Raw genomic sequence first — 18,834 nt, 5'->3', positions numbered from 1 at the left:
CACAGAACCCTGTCAGAATGGTTTCCATGCTCTCTCATTTGTACTCTGCCCTTCCAAGGAGCTTGTGGCAGCTGACTTGGTGTCTCCCCATGTTTATCCCACGTTGAATGAATAAGTCAACCACTTATCTTGGTGGGTAAGATGCCATTTTATAGCTAGCAAACAGAGGCAGAGTGTTGTTGTTGTTTAATCGTTTAGTCGTGTCCGACTCTTCATGACCCCGTGGACCAGAGCACGCCAGGCACTTCTGTCTTCCACTGCCTCCCGCAGTTTAATCAAACTCTTTCGGCGACCAGTCTTCTTTATGGTCCAGCTTTCACTTCCATACATCACTACTGGGAAAACAATAGCTTTAACTATACGGACCTTTGTTGGCAAGGTGATGTCTCTACTTTTTAAGATGCTGTCTAGGTTTGTCATTGCTTTTCTCCCAAGAAGCAGGCGTCTTAATTTCATGGCTGCTGTCACCATCTGCAGTGATCATGGAGCCCAAGAAGTAAAATCTCTCACTGCCTCCATTTCTTCCCCTTTGCCAGGAGGTGATGGGACCAGTGGCCATGATCTTCATTTTTTTGATGATGAGCTTCAGACCATATTTTGTGCTCTCCTCTTTCACCCTCAATAAAAGGTTCTTTAATTCCTCCTCACTTTCTGCCATCAAAGTTTACTTGCACCAAACCCATCTCTAATACTTGTGAAATGAGGGTAGGGACAAACAACGTGTTACACAGCAGCTTTGCAAAGTGATATTCCAACACTTCTTCCTTTGAAACATAACCGCCAATTCATTTGAAAAGGGCAATGGAAGGGGAAGAGATATTCACCCGAGCTCTGTTCTTCAGTGAAAATGGTGGACCTCTCCCCAGCTGCTGTTTGCCCCCTGAGAAGGGGGAACTGGTCGGGGAAATGGCTGAGAGGAGGACTTAAGTGTGTGTGTGTGTCGCTGAAAAAAACCAGTTGTGGAACTCATTGGGAAGCAATGGTTGGATTTAATTCAGCAGTGTATTAAAGGAAAGGGGCAGTGAGGCCAGGTAGAAAGGAAGTTGAAGGAGGTGGGAACAAAGCCAGAGGGTATGGGAGATGTGTCGAGATAGAAAATTAAGATAAATAGGGACAGTTGGAAAGGGTAGAAAAAGCATTTGTGTAAGTTTAATACCTTTTCTCCAACACATGACAGAAGTTCCACGAGTGGAAGTTTGAACAGAGGCCTCATAGAAAAACATTCACTTGTGTGATACTGCTAAAGGTGCAGAAGAGGTGCCTGCCTCTTCTACAAAAGGTGCAGGGGGGCACAAAGTAAGGGATGGGAGATGAAATAGGACTGAGGAAAATGTGCAAGGGATGGCTTGCACACAAGTGGACTGGAAATGCAAAAGAAATACTGCATTGAATGAAACTAGGCCTTTAAGTCTTTGAGAGCTTATACCTCTTGTAGCCAAAACACATCATTTCAGAAGTGCTACTACCAATGTTGTTCCTTTGAAAATCCTTGCACAAATGTGGCTCTCCCAGGATTGTTGAAATGCCTCCTATCGGTCTCCCCCACTCTGGCTCTTTCCTCTTCCCAGGCTGCAGATTGGAGGCTACATGACCCAGAGCAAGCAGGGGTGTTTCCCACTCTTTTCTGCCTGGCTGACTCACTGCCTGGGTCCTCTGCCGGCAATAAAAAACGCCTCTGATTTACAGAGTTTCCTTTGCAGCTGACCAGGACGCAGAGCCGGCCACTAAGACAATGCAACAACGCCTCTTGTTTCTTCTGGGTGAGTGTTGCCCTCTGCACAGCCAACCCCAATTCCTGGATGCAACTCTGAATTATCTTGTGAACAGCTGATCCTGCCAAGGAGCAGGGGGCTAAGAGTTTCCACCAGCAACATCAGAATTGTGGGGTGTGTTTATTGGGGACCAGGATGTCTGAGCAGGGAATGAGTTCTACTTGAGAAGCATTGAAAAGAAGCCTACTCAGGTCAGTGCAATGGTGTCTGCAACACTGCAGCATAAATAGCATCTTTGCTTTCACAAAGCAGCTCTGCTTGCCTCCCCCCCCACCACCTACTTGCACATTGGGAAATCTTTTTTCCATCTAAAATACATGTTGTACATTCATTTACTCTGCAATAGCCTGATCTGTATTGGTTTCTGAAGCAAGGGACTGTTAGTAAACTGACCGTACAAGTTTACTTTTTTAAAAAGCCTGAAGAATGATGACTCTCATAACGGATCTGGTTGCACTTACACAGAAAAGCTGCAACTCAAGCCTGTTCTGAAACTTTTATTGTCCCCATTTACTGTGAGTGGAGGGATGGAAGAGAAGCAGTGTACTGATATGTTGTGTCCATTTACTGAAATCAAGGTATTACCCCCAAAGTTTGAAATCTGCAGAACACATTTTTTTAAAATACATTCCCTGTATCTCCCTGAAAGACATGACAGGGACAAGTTCCAGAAAGCAGAGAGGTAGTTTGACCATATTTAGAATAGATGTTGTTAATGGCATTTTATATTTTGTGAAAAGTCCCACATTGGGCAAAATATTCCTGCATCGCAGGGAGTTGGAATAGATGACCTTCATGATCCCTCCTACAGGCAGGCAGGCAGTTCAGACCTCTGGCAAGAGGGGTCTGTCTTTATTCTGGCATGTGGCCCCTAACAGATTATCCCACCCCTTGACAGAAGAAAGACTCCCCACCACTGATCCATAACTGTGCTCTGAACATGTGAATAACATCCAAAATCCTTCCCTATAGCCTTTGTAAGTTAAGAGTACAAAAGGCTGATAAACAGTAGTAGGAATTAAAGAAGCTGGTGTAATGCTCTAGGTATTTTAAAGAGTATTGGTGAACAGCTGCTTGTGATTGACAGGAGCATTCCAAGGCGGTTGGAGTCTGTTGGAATCAGAGTCCATTGAAGAAGGCCATTGAGCTACCATATTTATTTGCCACCAGTAGCTGCCTCTATCTGCTCCCTCTGGAGGAAGGAAGGAGCCTGGGACGGACCCATAAACACCTCAGCACATCCCTAATATTGAGAGCCAGTCTTGTCTTTTTTAAAAAACAGGAGTTAAGTAAAGTGTGGAATAGTATCAGTAGTGGTTAGGAGACTCAGGAAAGAAAAGTTAGTGAGATTAGGGTGAGGACAGGGATGGAAGATGCAGAAATAGACTTTTCAGTTGTGGATAGGCTCAGACTTTGCTCTCATTTTATAGGAAGAAGTCCCAGGTGGTACTGGTTAATAATATACACCTTTTGATTTGTTTAACCCTCCAAATATTATTTTCTGGCTCTGGCTCTCCCATGAGCATGAAAATGTCTACCTAGATCCATCTCTGCCAGGGCTTGGCAGCCTGTTGTGATCTTGAGAACACAGCCCAGAATGTTTACACCGGTAGAACTAACCTTCCACTTGAGCTTTATCTCATTTGAAACCTCTTGCCTTGTTTTTGCAGTTGCCTTCCTGAGACTTCATGCCACAGGTAAAACGGAAAGGAATCTCTGTCTCTTTCCCCTTTGCTTCCTCCTGTGATCTCCAGGTTGGGAAGATAGGAAGCTTAGCTGCCTTACACCGAGTCAGATAATTGCTCAGTCTAGCTTAGTATTGCTTAACACTGACTGGCAGCTGCTTTCCGGGGCTTCAAGAAGGAGTCTCTCCCAGAACTATTTGGAGATGTCAGGGATTGATCCTGGGACCTTCTGCATGCAGCACAGATTTCCTACCACTACGGCCTTTCTCCACAGCCTGAGATGCTATCATCATTCCTTCTATTTTCAATGTTCAGGCCGGAGTGCTTGTGCTGTGCAGGCTAAACAACACCATCCGTGCACTAGATGAACATTTCAGAAGGCTTGCAGAAGTAAAAAAACACACCCTCAAAACCCTTAGAAAACAATAACCTAGAAAACTGGATGGGAAGGGGAACTGAATGGAATACGCAGGTAGAGGGTATGACTGACTGGCACTGTGAACAGGAGAACTCCACACTGCAGCATTTTGTTGCAGGTCCCCTGTGTCCTGCATAATTAGATGTAGAATAGGCTGACAATTCATTACATGCTGTGCTCCCCATCATTTTCCAAGGGGGAAACTTCTGTTATTTTCCATTAGTGTGCAAATGAGAATAGCATGTTTACAAACACTATTGATTTGATCTTGCTATAGTTCTGGCCTTGGGGGAGATGGCTTTAAGAGCCAAGTGCATTGTTTAGGAAATCTGCACAAAGGTGAAAACTGACTTGATGATCAGATCAAGAGATGTCAGGATGGGGATGTGGGATATCAAAATTCAGAACTGCCTACTTAAGTGGGAGAAAGAGATAAGACAGGTCTCTCCTTGACTTTGATTATTTCTCCTCCTGGCAGGTTCCTTTCCAGTACGTCTGTCTGGAGGCCCAAGCCTCTGTGCAGGACGGGTGGAACTGTTCCACCAGGGTGAATGGGGGACAGTGTGTGATGACAGTTGGGATTTGCAGGACGCAGCTGTGGTGTGTCGAGAGCTAGACTGTGGGGCTGCCCTTTCAGCACCCCATGGGGCCTGGTTTGGTGAAGGACCTGGACCCATCTGGCTGAATGAGGTGCGCTGCATGGGCACTGAGGAATACCTGCACTCCTGCCCCCATATTGGGTTTCGCAAGCATGTCTGCACCCATGAGGAGGATGCCAGTGCCATATGCTCAGGTAGGACTCTTGTGATTCAGAAATTTCATCAGATGAACTCTCATGAAAGCTGACTTTCCCACAGAGTTGATTGCTTCAAGCAAACGGGTTGTTGTCACACAGACACATCTCTGTACAGTCCGATTTAAAGCATCCAACAAGAGAATGTTTAAAGATAAATTCAGCACTTGAATTATTGGAAGACATGTTTGTATAAAGTTACATTTGGCTAAACTTGTGGGAGTCAGGGGGTGAGGCTTGCAAATTCATTAAATGGCCCCTGCCTTTCCTCTGTATAATTCATACTGCTCTGCTTAGTTAAAAAGGCCTACCTGCGAACTCCCTTTAACTGAAAGCTCTGCAGTCTCACCTTTTGACAGTATGGGGGAATGTATCCAGCCAACTCTTTAAAATTAAGGCTGCTTGCTGCGATTGGGTCCAAGCATAGAGCTGGATGCAAGTTTAGGTGTTTAATAACTATTGTTCTATCCCTGAGGAAAAGGGACCTAAGTGTTTTGTAGCATACTGGACCAACGAGCATGTTCATTTCTCTCTCTCATCTCCCTTGGCAGCTCAGCGCTTTGCTCCTCTTACCGCCTTCCCCCCTCAACCGGCATTCAGATGGGGCAACATGAAAGCAGTAACGACAGCAAGACCACTCATATCTTCTGCACCTGCTGAGGGTGAGGGTGCAGGCATCCCTGAAGTGCACCACTTTCATCGTTTAGCTGAACAATATCCATCTCTAAAGTAGGGTTAAAAGAGATTGTGGGGATGGGTTCTGGGGACCCATTTATTAAATCTTCTGCCATATATTTGCATGGTGGCAGTGCTCCTGTTGTGACGCACCTTGGATCAGGTTGCAACCCACTAGTGGGTCCAGTCTCACCAGTTGAAAACCAGTGATCTAAGAAGATTAAGCTTGCTTCCTTTTTCTAGCCCAGCTTTAACTTAGCCTGAGAGCTTCTTCTGCTACATTTTTATGAATTTGTTAAGGCACAGGAGCTGTTTGATTTGGGCACAGGAGCAAAATGGCAACCATACCAATTTTTTTATTCTATTATTGTGCCAAGTAATCATGGAGAAAAGGGAGGGAAAAAATGTAGTACAAAAGAAGGAAAAGTCTACTGGTTTCACAAGACACTTTCTATACTGAATAAAAAGCCATTATTTAGCTCAGAGGTGGAGAAGCCTTTTTCAGTCCATGGACCACATTTGCTCATGGGGAACCTTCCAGGGGCCATATGCCAGTAGTGAGTGGGGTCAGGGACAAAACTAGGCACTTAGCATTGTACTGGGTGCTTAGCATTGTACATTCCAGACATGAAAACTCAGAAAGTCCCCCCCTCCTCACATCTCCATCCAGGTTAATTCAAGATATTATACTTAGGGAAAAACAATCAAGGGTGTAAAGCCAGAGAAGGGTAGGGCATAGCCTAGGAAAAGTTCTAGGGGCCCAAGGTGTCCCTTTCCTGCTTTAGTTGCACAATAGTTGTGGGTTTTCATATAGAAATAAATGGACAGTGGCATTCAGATTGTGGCTTGGGCTGGAGACAGTTCAGTTCCACTTGCCTTAAGGTTAGTGGGGTTCAGCATTTGCTTTAGTGTCCAATCAGAAATTTGGACTAATTTTCCTTGAAAAATCAGTTAGGCTGTAAGATGGGAGAACCCCATACCCCACCTTTGGGCTCTCCAGGTGCTATAGCTTGTCTTAATCTCCTCTCCCCCTTCCCCCCTCCAGGGACCCCTGCTCTACGTCTCGTGGGTGGCAGAAGCCGCTGTTCCGGCCGACTGGAGGTGTTTCATGAAGGGGAATGGGGCACAGTATGTGATGACATGTGGGACCTTCTGGATGTTGCTGTGGTCTGCCGGGAGCTGGACTGCGGGGAGGCGCTGGCAGCACCAGGCGGCGCCTTCTTTGGTGAGGGGAGCAGTGTCATCTGGTTAGATGATGTACAGTGCCAAGGAGAAGAGTCAATGTTGTCGGAGTGCCATACCAGCCTTTGGGGGACAACCAACTGCCGACACAGTGAAGATGCTGGGGCTGTGTGTTCTGGTGAGAGAACTGTAGCATTATTTGCACTTAATCATTCAGACTTCTGAGGAAATTCTGAGAATTCTAGCTTTGTGAGGATTCCAGAGGCTAGGAATCTCAATCATCCATCCCTTAGCTTCCATCCCAACAGCAGTTTCCAGGATCAGTTGGATGAAGCCATGAGTTATAAAGCTGGTGAAAGATATGAGTTATAAAGCTGGTGTAGATATACCATTGCTATACAGTGGTACCTCTGGTTACAAACTTAATTTGTTCTGGAGGTCCGTTCTTAAGCCGAAACCGCTCATAACATGAGGCATGCTTTCGCTAATGGCTCCTCCTGCTGCTGCCGCGCTGCTGGTGTGCAACTTCAACTTGCATCCCATGGCAAAGTTCACAACCGGGAGCATCTACTTCTGGGTTAGCAGAGCTTGTAACCTGAAGCGTTTGCAAGGAGGACGGTACACAACACGAGGTTCTACTGTACTCTGGCCATGGAAAGGTAGCACTGGTCTTACTGTGAAAATTATTTCTCATTTGGTGTGTGGATGTCTCCAAGCGAGATGTGTTTCTCCTGTTGCTCATTAAGGCAGGAAACCATGTTGTATGCTCTCTCTTCCTGTTGAAGCCTCAGTTCCATGGCTGAGCTAAATTCTCTCTCTCTCCCTCTCTCTCTCACACACGTGTATGTATAAGCAACAGAAGAGATTGTAGAAGAGTATGGGCTCTGGCAAAACTGGATGTCAGGACTACAAGTTAGCTAGCAATATAAGAAACAGTGTGAAATGACCACTATTAGGATGTGACCTGTGCAACAACTTCCACAGTAAGACCAATGCTACCTTTTCCTTTAAGTACTGGATATCTCACAGTGAGGTGTACTAAAGCTAATGATATACTGGATGGGAAATTAAGTGTCTTCTGCCATGGCTATTACATTCTTTTCTCAAGCTGCTCATACTTCTTGGACACTTTTGTTATCTTGATCACAGGCTGTCAGTAAGTGGTCAGAGACTATAGTCCTATAACACCGGTGATCAGGTATGTGTTGATCCCAGAGTGTTCTTCCACACTCAGGTCATTCTTGCACTATAGACTGAGTGCTGCTTTTTATAATTCTGAGATTAGGAATCTCAGGCTTGGTCATGTGTCTTCTCTTCAGCCAGTTTTGTTTTGCAGTATTGGAATACCAGACTTCAACAGGAATACTGAGGCTTCAACAGGAAGACAGAGTTGAGAAATTCCTCTGAAGCAAATGATTTTCTGCCTTCCCAAGCAACAGGAGCAACCCAACCCACTCAAAGACATCCAGCACCAAAGGGAGAAGCTAATGATTATACCAGTATTAATTCTACTCTAAATTATTGTGTAGGGCTATGGTTGCACTGAAGCTTCCTTTGTATGTGCTGTGTCTGTGTCACATGATGTATCATCTCCTCACAGGTGAGATGCCCCTGGCCATGGTGGAAGAGCATGTGGCCATGCTCACAAGGACCTTGGCACCCCAGAGGCGCCGGTATGTAGCCCCTAAAAGAATTCCTCGTCCTACTCAGCCTACAGGGAACCAAGAAACAACTGTAGCTAATGAAGCATTACAAATAGAGAAGAGCCAAAAGGAAGCAGTGCCAGATGGTGAGTAGCAGAGAGAGGTAGGTGTTTATGTCCATCATTGACTCCCAGGCAATTTGCACAGGTGCTGTTTCTTGTTTGGAATGGGGGTGCCAATGTAATTAACAACTGTGAAAACACAATCTAAGTGACCTTAGATATTACATGACAATTTATTTTGCATCTTTGCTTCAACAAACCCCTTAAAAAAGGGAGCAGAGATTGAGTCACTGATTGAACTTCAAATGAAGAATTATGAAACAAAATTCAATTGTGACATCTCAGTGCTCAAGGAAGTTATTACATTATACAGCATGTTTTACTTGTTTTAGTGCCCCCTTGAAAACATGAGTGAAGTTCAAGCTGAAACATAGGTCCCCTCCATTCCCCCACCTGCTGCTACCTAAGCAAACAGGTACGACTCCACTTTCATTTGAGTAAATGACAAAATTTGGGGAGATCCAATCATGGATCTTCCACATGGCATCTAGTTTTGTCTTGAACTGCTTTCAGGGGACATGGGCTGCATAGTCATGGTATCCGGATTCCTTGCAATGATACTGTGTTTAGATTTTTATTTATTTGTGCTTGTTGTAATTTGTTTTAGTGTTTATACTGTGGCTGTAAGTTGCTTTGGGTCACTTGTGTGAGAAAAGCGATATAATCATTATAAAAAATAGAGGCCTTTGGGATTCACTAGCATGAACTGAGAACCTCAAAGGGAAGGACCGCCGTTTACAAGTGAGAGATCTGTGATGCAAGGACTTTAAACTCCTTTTATCCTATAAACATTTCCCCTTCATATGCTTTTAAACTCAGGCCAGTGGCAGGTGCGGCTGCAAGGAGGCCCTGGATCCTGTGCTGGACGGGTAGAGGTTCTGTATCAAGATTACTGGGGCACAGTATGCGATGATGGCTGGGATCTGGTGGACGCGGCAGTGGTGTGCCGTGAGTTGGGCTGTGGGGCCCCTCTTCTCAGCCCTGGTAATGCAAGATATGGGCCAGGATCTGGACCTATCTGGTTGGATGATGTCAACTGCACTGGGGCAGAGTTCACTCTACAGAACTGCCGCTCCCAGCCATGGGGGACGCATAACTGCAATCATCATGAAGATGCTTCAGTCATCTGCACAGGTAGGGAACAACTCAGTTTACCAGCTGATTCCCAGTCATGTTCAGTGAGTCCATTTGCCTGGTTCCAAAACAGATATGCCATATTTAGGAGAGAGAACCCTGAACTTGTGAATAAGCCAATAATAGAAAATTCAATGTCCTTGGGGGGAAAAGCAGTAACAATCTCAAATGGGCTAAACCCAGTTTCATTCTGGAGACTCCAGTAAACACCTTCTTCTGGGTATGTATATACAGTACTAAAGACTTATATTGGTTTTAGGTAAAGGTAAAGGGACCCCTGATCATTAGGTTCAATCGTGACCGACTCTGGGGTTGCGGCGCTCATCTCGCTTTATTGGCCGAGGGTGCCAGCGTACAGCTTCCGGGTCATGTGGCCAGCATAACTAAGCCACTTCTGGCAAACCAGAGCAGCGCACAGAAATGCCGTTTACCTTCCCGCTGGAGCGGTACCTATTTATCTACTTGCACTTTCATGTGCTTTCGAACTGCTAGGTTGGCAGGAGTATATTGGTTTTATGGCAGCTTAATTGCTATGGCTTTCCATCTTGGGAATCTATTTAGGTGAGGGTGCTGAGAATTCTCCCTGCACTGCTATAATTCCCCGCCAAGAAGAAACGACTGTTAAAGTAATTTTAGTCTGTGATGTAGGAACACCTTCTGTATTTTCAGGCAGGTGGAAGAGTCTGTCATTGCCAAACTCATCAAGCAATTCAAAGATAGCTGCACCTGCTACAACCATTAATCCAGGGCAAAGCGTCTTGGATGTGGCTGAGACCAGCCCAACTACTCAGGAGTTTTCAGCCAGCTGGGAGCTACAGTTCCCTGAAGCACCAATCCTAACCACACAAACTGTGGAGCTCGAACTGGAAAAGGAGCAAAAGCAAGCGAGCCCCTTCAACAGAATTGAAACAACCACTAATACAGAAGCCCTGCAGCACATCCAAGAGGTGGAGTCAAGCAACACTCCAAAGATAGAACCATCCTCACAGGAAAGGGGACAAGAGCCCATTTATGCCTCAGTTGAATCTCTGCCAACCTCAGCCACACTGGATCTGGTATCTGAAAGAGAAACAGAGACAATAAGCCTGTGGAATATAGATAAAGCAACACTTAATCTAGAGATCCTGCAGCACGTTCAGGGGACAGAGTCAACCAGCACCCCCAATACAAGGCCACAAACACATGGATTGGGACAAACCCCCACCCCCTCCACAGCTGAGTTTCAGCCAACCTTAGCCATGCAGGAACTGGAATCTGAGGAAGAAACAGCGACAACAAGAACAGGAACAGGACTGCCCATAGTTGAACCAGGCCTAACACTTGCAACAGAGGTAGTGCAGTCTAAGCAATGGGACATTGCATTTAAAGTGCCCTCAGTACAGAAGGTAGAACTTACCAATCCCACAGCTACAGATCAGCCTACCACTTCCACTTCAGTTCAGGAACCTGAAAGAGTGAATGTAATTGATAATGTAGTAAAGGAGCTGTTCCTGTTCTCAAATGTCTTGAAGGTTGCAAGAGAGATGGAATTGTCAGCAGCCACACAGAATGCACCATCTGTAAACCACATGGAATCCATAAACCACAAATCTTCACATTCTGAAGAGAACACAGATCAGAAGCAACAAGAGGAATCACACACATATTCCCATACCATGGGGCCCACAGGTGAGTAGCTGCCTCAGTGTCAGCTCCAGGATTTTGAGGGGCCTCAGGTAAAGTATCTGCATTTGGGCCCGTCAAATAGTGTGGGTAGTGGTTGTTCCTCATCCTTCTCACCACCAGAGGGAGAGAGCAGGAAAGTAAACTGGTTCACCTGCCTGTCTTTTCCCTCTGAAGCAAAATCTCAGAGGAGATTGACAAGAAAGTCAGTTGGCAGATGGCTGGCTGGCAGGAGATCCATCTTTTTTCCCTCCTTTGCCATCAACCTGTTAGCCTGGCAAAGGCTGCGTACACATAGTACATTTAATGCACACACATTCTCCTCCAAGAATATTGGGAACTGTAGCTTTGTAAGGGTAAATTACAATTCTCGGGATTCTAAAGGAGGGGGGAGATGATAGCATATTTTAAATGTGTGATGTGTATGCAAACTAATAGAAAAGGCAGGTGAATTGCCTGGAAGAGGAGGAGGAACAGAAAATGTGGTCAGTTCTGCTCAATGGTCAATTGTTCACTTACTCTGTATTTTCTCCCCTCCCAAGAGGGGAAAGGTGAGCAGGCTGCTGCTGCTATGTAGCATTTCTCCCTCTGCACCCCTCCTCGCAGTGACAGCAACTGTAGAGACTCTGTTAGCTGCCTGTGGTGGGCTCCTGTCTGAGCATGGATGCTGGTAGACACCCAACCACACGAACTACTTATATTATGCCTGAACTGCTTATTAGGCAGGAACATACCTTCCCCTTTAGCTCTCTCAGTTGGTGCGGGTTAAAGGTGAGCCCCAGCTCTCTGTGAATGAAGAATGCCTTGTATAATTTCCTCCAGAAACCTATGCAATTGCCAGACTTTTTTGGCAGGCAATTTGATGGAGAAAGGGCCTGAGATAGCCTCAGCTACCCTCCTAAGATCAAGCATACCCTGCTCTCTTTTTTTGGGGGGGGGGTGTTATTTAACTCTGCTGCTCTCATTTAATGTTACCACATTCTCCCTCTCCATTTGCACCAGAGCCTACCATTGCTCCCATTGTCTTGACCTCTTTGGCTGAAACAGATGTTCAGGATACGACTGTTCTGCTCCAAAGTACAGTGTCACATACAGTTTCTGTGGATGAGCTGCTTGAAGATAGTATGGTGAGCTCAGGAAACACAGAAAGAGGAGCTGGTAAGTATCAGAGACAAAGCTTCACTGCTGAGGCTAGGAAAAGGGTCTTACTTGGAAGGCCTCTTCCCAAACCACAGAGCATCATTTACAATTTCCCCACCTTCTGTAGCTGTCAAAAGTTCAGAATTGGGTCTCACCTCACTGGCCATGTTTAAGTCCAGTAGTCAGGGATGGAATTTCATCCTGGACAAAGTGAGTTTTCACAGAAGAATTTCCTCCTTTTATATACCTTTGGCTATGCTTATTGATCATAGTCACAGGCTACAGCCATTGTGTTTTTGTAGTTTAGTTGACCACATAACGAGCAAACACACCACCTTGGGTCTACTCCTTACTGGCTACTGGGGTGATGGTGTCAAGGCACAATACAGTCATTGGTTATTTTCTGTCTCTCTGAATACATAGGTACCACCTCTACACCAGTCTTGATTGAAGCACCAGGTCCAAACACCACTTTGCCTGAATCTGTCACCCACACTGCTACAGTTAGCGAGTCATCCTCGGACTGCCCTTTTAGCCAAGACTCAAGGGGAAAGGATCAAGGCTGTTGCTGTTCACCACCTGGCCTGGAAAACTTGGTCCATGCAATGACAGGTCTCCGTGGGGAACTAGGCTCCCTCTCTACTGCCATTCAACATCAGGGCTCTCAACTAGAGGCTCTTGCCCGCAGTCTGGCTGAGCTGGCAGTTTCTGTGAACCATCTTGTGGTGGTGCTGCCTACCTTACTGCAGCCAGCAGCTGCCCAGTCCTCCTCAGCTCAAAATACGCAGGATGAAGGCCAAATGCATAACCAGCTGCCCTTAAAATGAAAATAGGACTTTCTATAAGGAAAGGAAGTTGCCTCTCAAGCCAACTAAAGTCAAACTTCTGCTATGAGGTGAGCCCACCTCCCATGAAATCCCATTAAATATGCCATAAGCAGAGGTCATACATGCTACAAAAAGGTACTATAGGAGACCTCCACCCCAATGGTTATGGGATTTTGGTTGATCTATTTATAAGCAGTTAACTAGAAAAATGTGCTGAGAATGGTAAAATTGGGAAACATTGCACAGTTCACAGGAGGATGCATGATCTGAAATCCAGAAGTCAAACGGATTTGTAGATTTTTTTTTGAAAAATGAACAAGATATAGCAATTTCAAAGGTAAAAATGCAGAACCAATTATGATTGGGTACTAGATTGATTGGGTACTAGATTGCGCTAAGAAAAATGTTCAAATAAGTGTTTGTATAATTGCTTACATTGATGTGTGGTGGGCTGATCAGTATTATCTTCTAAAATATTTTGGATTTTAACATAAACCTTCATGAATACTCCATTCATTTGTTTGTGTAGGCTGGTCATTGAACCTTTCTATGTAATAAACTGTTGAATTTTGTGTGATCATTCCTGTACAAAATGGGAGAAACGAGTAGAAAAGGCTGGAAAGGGCAGGAGCTAAGCACTAGGTGTATTCTTTTTGGTAATACTATATATCCACTGTCTCAGAAGTAAATTCCTGAAATGACCACGAGATGTCATCACAATGTCATATAGACACAACCCAAGAACCATAACTGAAATCCCTTCCATAGTTGAAAATCCTCTTCCCCCAGTCAATTTGATCAGTTAAACCTACACCTAATAAAACTACTACAATAGTGTAAGACGTCATTTAGAGGGATAATTTCAGGAGAGAAGCTGACACCTTCACTAATGTCTGAATCTGTTGGACAAAACTCTGCAATAATAAACAGTTAAATTATAACCATTATGCTTACTTTGGTAAAAATAAAATAAAAATATGTATCCAATACATTAGAATTAGGAGTTTTGCTGGTGATGTCAATAAGGATGATAAATGGTATTGTTATCATAAATAAACAAAATTTCACACTTGCCACATGCCACGGTGTTCGTATGGCCTCTGGGTCAGGGACCTAATCTCTCTCCCCCCCCCTTATGCTACTTAATAAAGCCCCATGCATTTTAATGGAGAAAGTATTAAGAATTTAAATTTTAACAGAGAAGGGTGACCAAGATGATCAAGGATCTGGAAGCCAAGCCTTACGAGGAACAGTTGAAGGAGCTGGGTATGTTTAGCCTGGAACAGAAGAGACTTAGAAGAGATATGATAGCCATCTTCAAATATCTAAAGGGCTGTCACATGGAAGATGGAGCAAGTTTGTTTTCTCCTGCTTTGGAGGGTAGGACACAAACCAATGGCTTCAAGTTACAAGAAAGGCGATTCCAACTAAACATCAGGAAGAACTTTCTGACAGTAAGAGCAGTGAAACAGGCTCCCTTGGGAGCTTGTGGACTCAGCTTCATTGGAGGTTTTTAAGCAGAGATTGGATGACCATCTGTCATCATGGTTACTTTAGCTGAGATTCTGCATTTCAGGGGGTTGAACTAGATTACCCTTGGGGTCCCTTCAAAATTTACAGTTCTATGCTTCTATGATTGTAACAGATTAAAATAAGCTTCCTTCATCCAGAGGCAATTATTACCGATTTCTAGAAGCTGGAGACTTTTCCAGGTGACATTTAGCTCACTGCTGTTGAAGGTCTGCTAGACATTTAGTCTGTTCTAACAAAGGAGGGTGGTATCTTCTTGGAGGCGTTGCTTCTGCCGCTTGCTCCAATAAGCAGGGCTTATGCAAATTAGCTGTAGAATCTTAGTCCCTATGAGTTGGAGGAAAACTGTCTTTTCCTAGTTCCAGCCTTCTCAGTGGTCTGAGACCATTTTTGCACCATTGTCTTTTTGTGGCGCATAGGTGCCAATTGTAGGCAAAAAAATGGTGCTTGTCCACACTTCCACTTGTCCTAAGGCTGGACAGCATGGGCCAATGCACTTTTGCCTTTGTTCCCCAACTTTCCCCCAGAAAACCCGCTCTTTAGTACTAAAGCAGAGCAAACTGGCGTTTGCTCCAACTCAGCGTTAAAGATTGGGCTTTCCTGGGGGGAAGTGGTGGGACAAGTGCAAGTCTGGATGAGCCCTGAATCTACTGCCCACAATAGTTGCTTCACAGCAAAGTCAGATAGCAAGACAGTTTATTCATTCTCCAAGGCCTTAAAGGTGTTTGTGTCAATGTATTCCATCTGTGTATTCTATGTATTGCATTTTTTCAATGTCATTCACACAGTGTATCCTGATCTGCGGATAGGGTCACATTACCCAACTGTGGACATACTGAAGCATTGTGCGGGCAGGGTTTGTTTTTTACATGTGTGGTGTAAAAAAACTACACCCTCTACTTCTGTTGGAGAGCTGCTTCTCTGTGGGTTGCTAGTAGGTCTGGGCATGTCACACACATACGTTTAATTTTTGTTTTCTTGCTATACTTGCTTGAATGCCCACAAAAGTTGAGATTCTTGCATTGCAAGGTGTTGGGACTCGATGACCCTCAGGCTCCCTAGCTGAGAGGTAGCAATCGGAGTTCAGAATGAAGTTTGCTCTGGAGACTAGACAAGCAATATGATTTTTGCTCTAACCATGGTAACAGGATATGAACATCAGAGGGATGACATCACAATGTAGGCAACAATGCTAATGGCATCACAATAGCATAGGTGACATCAGAGTAGGCTACTGTTACAACCCCAAGGTTGCACTTTGCTACTAAGTCAGTCCTTTCAAGTTGTGACAAAAAACCAGGCAGGATCTCGATCAGGGTGGCCCAACTTTTGACAACAAGTGGGCCACAAAAGTACTTCAACAAGGAACCTATGGCCACACACTGCTTTGTTGTGGGTCTGTGGGGGGGGGGTAGGGAAGCAAATCACACACCCAGCCCTTGTTCTGCCTCCCCAAAGCTGGCTATGCTATGCGAGGTACCAGGCTTTGGGAAGGAGATGTGAGGCTTTCGCAGAGTCTTAGAACCCTAGCATCTCCTTCCTAAAGCTGAGAAACTAGGCTTTGGGAAGGTTTCAATATTCTGTTTGGTTAAGGTATTGCCAGGCAGAGGGCCTTCTTGGTAGTGGCGCCGCCCTGTGGAAAGCCCTCCCATTAGATGTCAAGGAAATAAACAACTATCTGACTTTTAGAAGACATCTGACTTTTAGAAGGCAGCCCTGTTTAGGGAAATTTTTAGTGAAGTTTTTAATGCTTGATGTTTTATTGCTTTTTATTGTTGTTGTTGTTGTTGGGAGCCGCCCAGAGTGGCTGGAGAAACCCAGCCAGATGGGTGGGGTATAAATAATATTATTATTTCCAACCCCGCCCTTGCTCCTCAGTGGATCAACATTGATATCAAGATTGCCTTACAGATTTTCCTTCAGGTTCTAGCTCTAACTGACTTAAATGTCTCATCTGTGCTGGGAATGCAAAAGGAACGGTGGGGTGGGATGCCATGTTGGCTTTGAACACATCCCATTGACCCTCTACTGAGGACTCCGTCAGCTGCATTATATTTAGCACAGTGATTAGAGAATGAGAGGCGTGTCAGGTGCAGCTGCTGCCCAGGGATGGGAGGGAGAAGAGAGGTGCTAATTCATTCCGTCATGGGTTGGGAGTGGCAGCCCAGGTGCCACGAGAGACCCTGATAAGGACAGAGCTGCTGTTCAATGAGCTGGTGGCCCCACGGGGGCCTCGCACCTGACCCCATTATGTAAGCGCTCATTAGCAACTAATCCCGCCACCTGTCCCAGCCTTGAGGGGACCAGGGGGGCATGTTGTGGCATGAAGTCCATGGCACTGCACACTCCAAGGACATGTGCCGCGGATAGATTTGGTGTCCTAAGCACCGCTCCCAAAGGGGTCCTACATATGAAAAAATCCAAAGTAATGATTTACACTAATCTTCCTCTATATGTGGAAGTAATGGAAAGAGTTCTAGAATAGAGCATATTATTTTAAAAATAGATTTTCATGATTATTTTATATTTTCAGCTCCTTGGGGGCTTAAAATGTTAATTTTTGCCCATGTATTTTCTGTAAAGCACCATGTACACTGATGGTCCTTATTAATCATATTAATAATAATTGCAGGTGTTTTTTCCAGGAAAACCTAAGCCCTAACTAGGAACGGCTGAATCTGCCAATCTCTCTGTTTCTCATTCTTCCAAACTTAATTTCAGTGACTCACATTTCCAAATTAGCTCATGGTTGTTGTTTTAAGTCCTTATGAAAATTCATAGCATTTTAGTGTGGATTTCTTCTAATATACATACATACACACACTTGCATGCATCTTTGTATACATTATTGCAAGGTGATTTTCCCTAATGTAATGCATTTTTCTATGTTATTTTCACTAATATATGCATTTTTATGTACACTTTACCCTAGTCTTTTCATTTTTGTACACATCATTTGGCTGGAGAGTTGAATTGCAAAATACAGAGAATTTCTAAGAGCAGCAATGTCCCTGTTCCTGTATTGTTTCACAAAGTGCAAATTAGGTTAAAGGTAAAGGGACCCCTGACCATTAGGTCCAGATGCGGATGACTCTGGGGTTGCGGCACTCATCTCACTTTACTGGCCGAGGGAAACGGCATACAGCTTCCGGGTCATGTGGCCAACATGGTGAACCAGAGCAGCGCACAGAAACGCCATTTATACCTTCCTGCCGAAGTGGTACCTATTTATCTACTTGCACTTTTGCGTGCTTTCGAACTGCTAGGTTGGCAAGAGCAGGGACCGAGCAATGGGAGCTCACCCTGTCACGGGGATTTGAACTGCTGACCTTCTGATTGGCAAGCCCTAGGCTCTGTGGTTTACACCTTGAATTTGCCTTAAAGTGTGAATCAAATTTCTCCCCCACTCCTAACATAAAGGTAGCCAATGTGGTGCCCTCCAGATGTTTTGTACTATCACAGCTATCAACCCAGTCAGTGTAGCCACTGGTCAAGGACTTGATTTCACATCTGGAGGGTACCATGCCCTAACCCCTCTTATTTTAGAAACGAAGTCCTGTTGAGGAGTGTATTGGGTTGTTACTAAGCAGCTATCAAGTGCTTCCTCTCCCCTAGGACAAAACACCTCTCTTGAGCCAGTAATGTGTCAGCAACAGCACTGTTCTCAGGGAAGAATACTGTCAGCACACAGGGTCTTCTGCAGACTCCATTGCACAGGCCACACTCAAGGCAAATTCTATCAGTCATAATTAAAGCATTTAGTGGCTATGTTCCAGCAGTACACATGAACTGAGTACAAAGCAGCAGCTGGTACATACAGTGAGAAAGCAAATGCCATTCCAATCAAATAGGTACAACTGGAAGCTATGAATGCCCTGCCCTCTGCTATCCCCAAGGGTAGCCCCCAAGCAACAGCTGCTTGGGCCTACGTCTGGAGTGTTGCTGAACGTCCTTCTGTCATCAGGCCTTCACTCAGCATGGCCACAGAGGGGGACTATTTACAGCCCAACACATCTATTTATACCTCTTTCCCCTCCACCCTCTTTGCTCTGTGCTGCCCCTTGGCCGTTTCATTCCTTCTCACAGCTCCTGGAGACGTCACTGGGAAGAATGTCGCTATCTCCTCTGCAATGGGACAGGGATGCCAACACCAGCTTCTGCGGTACCCAATAGGGGCCTCAGTGGTACCCACACAGGAAACCTTGGCCGTACAAGGCAAAGATTGCCTCTTTGCAGGCCCTGGTGAGAACA

At 45.0% G+C, this 18,834-nt stretch overlaps 1 protein-coding gene across 5 annotated transcripts; it reads left to right on the top strand.

Annotated features, from left to right (window-relative positions):
- The first annotated feature begins 1,367 nt into the window (after positions 1-1,367).
- On the top strand, positions 1,368-13,625 carry LOC128401037 (soluble scavenger receptor cysteine-rich domain-containing protein SSC5D-like). Of its 5 annotated transcripts, XM_053363893.1 has the most exons (10): positions 1,368-1,760; positions 3,443-3,469; positions 4,354-4,668; positions 5,220-5,330; positions 6,389-6,703; positions 8,126-8,314; positions 9,110-9,424; positions 10,094-11,092; positions 12,089-12,244; positions 12,650-13,625. In XM_053363893.1, the coding sequence occupies exons 1-10, from the start codon at positions 1,733-1,735 to the stop codon at positions 13,051-13,053; spliced, it is 2,859 nt and encodes a 952-aa protein (XP_053219868.1). In that variant the 5' UTR covers positions 1,368-1,732; the 3' UTR covers positions 13,054-13,625. The 5 variants fall into 5 exon arrangements, with proteins under 5 accessions (XP_053219868.1, XP_053219869.1, XP_053219872.1 ...); XM_053363894.1 differs by lacking the exon at positions 3,443-3,469; XM_053363897.1 differs by lacking the exon at positions 4,354-4,668 and having other exon boundaries at positions 1,369-1,760.
- Positions 13,626-18,834: the final 5,209 nt, after the last annotated feature.

Source organism: Podarcis raffonei, chromosome 13 (genome assembly GCF_027172205.1).
Source record: "Podarcis raffonei isolate rPodRaf1 chromosome 13, rPodRaf1.pri, whole genome shotgun sequence".
Lineage (NCBI taxonomy): Eukaryota > Metazoa > Chordata > Lepidosauria > Squamata > Lacertidae > Podarcis > Podarcis raffonei.
The sequence above is the reverse complement of the archived record's forward strand: the minus strand, read 5'-3'. Positions and strand labels throughout refer to the sequence as shown.

Bases quoted from the DNA above. Each gene is read 5' to 3' on its own strand.
- LOC128401037 (XM_053363892.1), top strand. From the start codon at position 3,370: ATGTTTACACCGGTAGAACTAACCTTCCACTTGAGCTTTATCTCATTT. The intron at 3,470-4,353 runs GTAAAACGGAAA...TCCTCCTGGCAG, and splicing joins CCTGAGACTTCATGCCACAG to GTTCCTTTCCAGTACGTCTG. The intron at 6,704-8,125 runs GTGAGAGAACTG...ATCTCCTCACAG, and splicing joins TGCTGGGGCTGTGTGTTCTG to GTGAGATGCCCCTGGCCATG.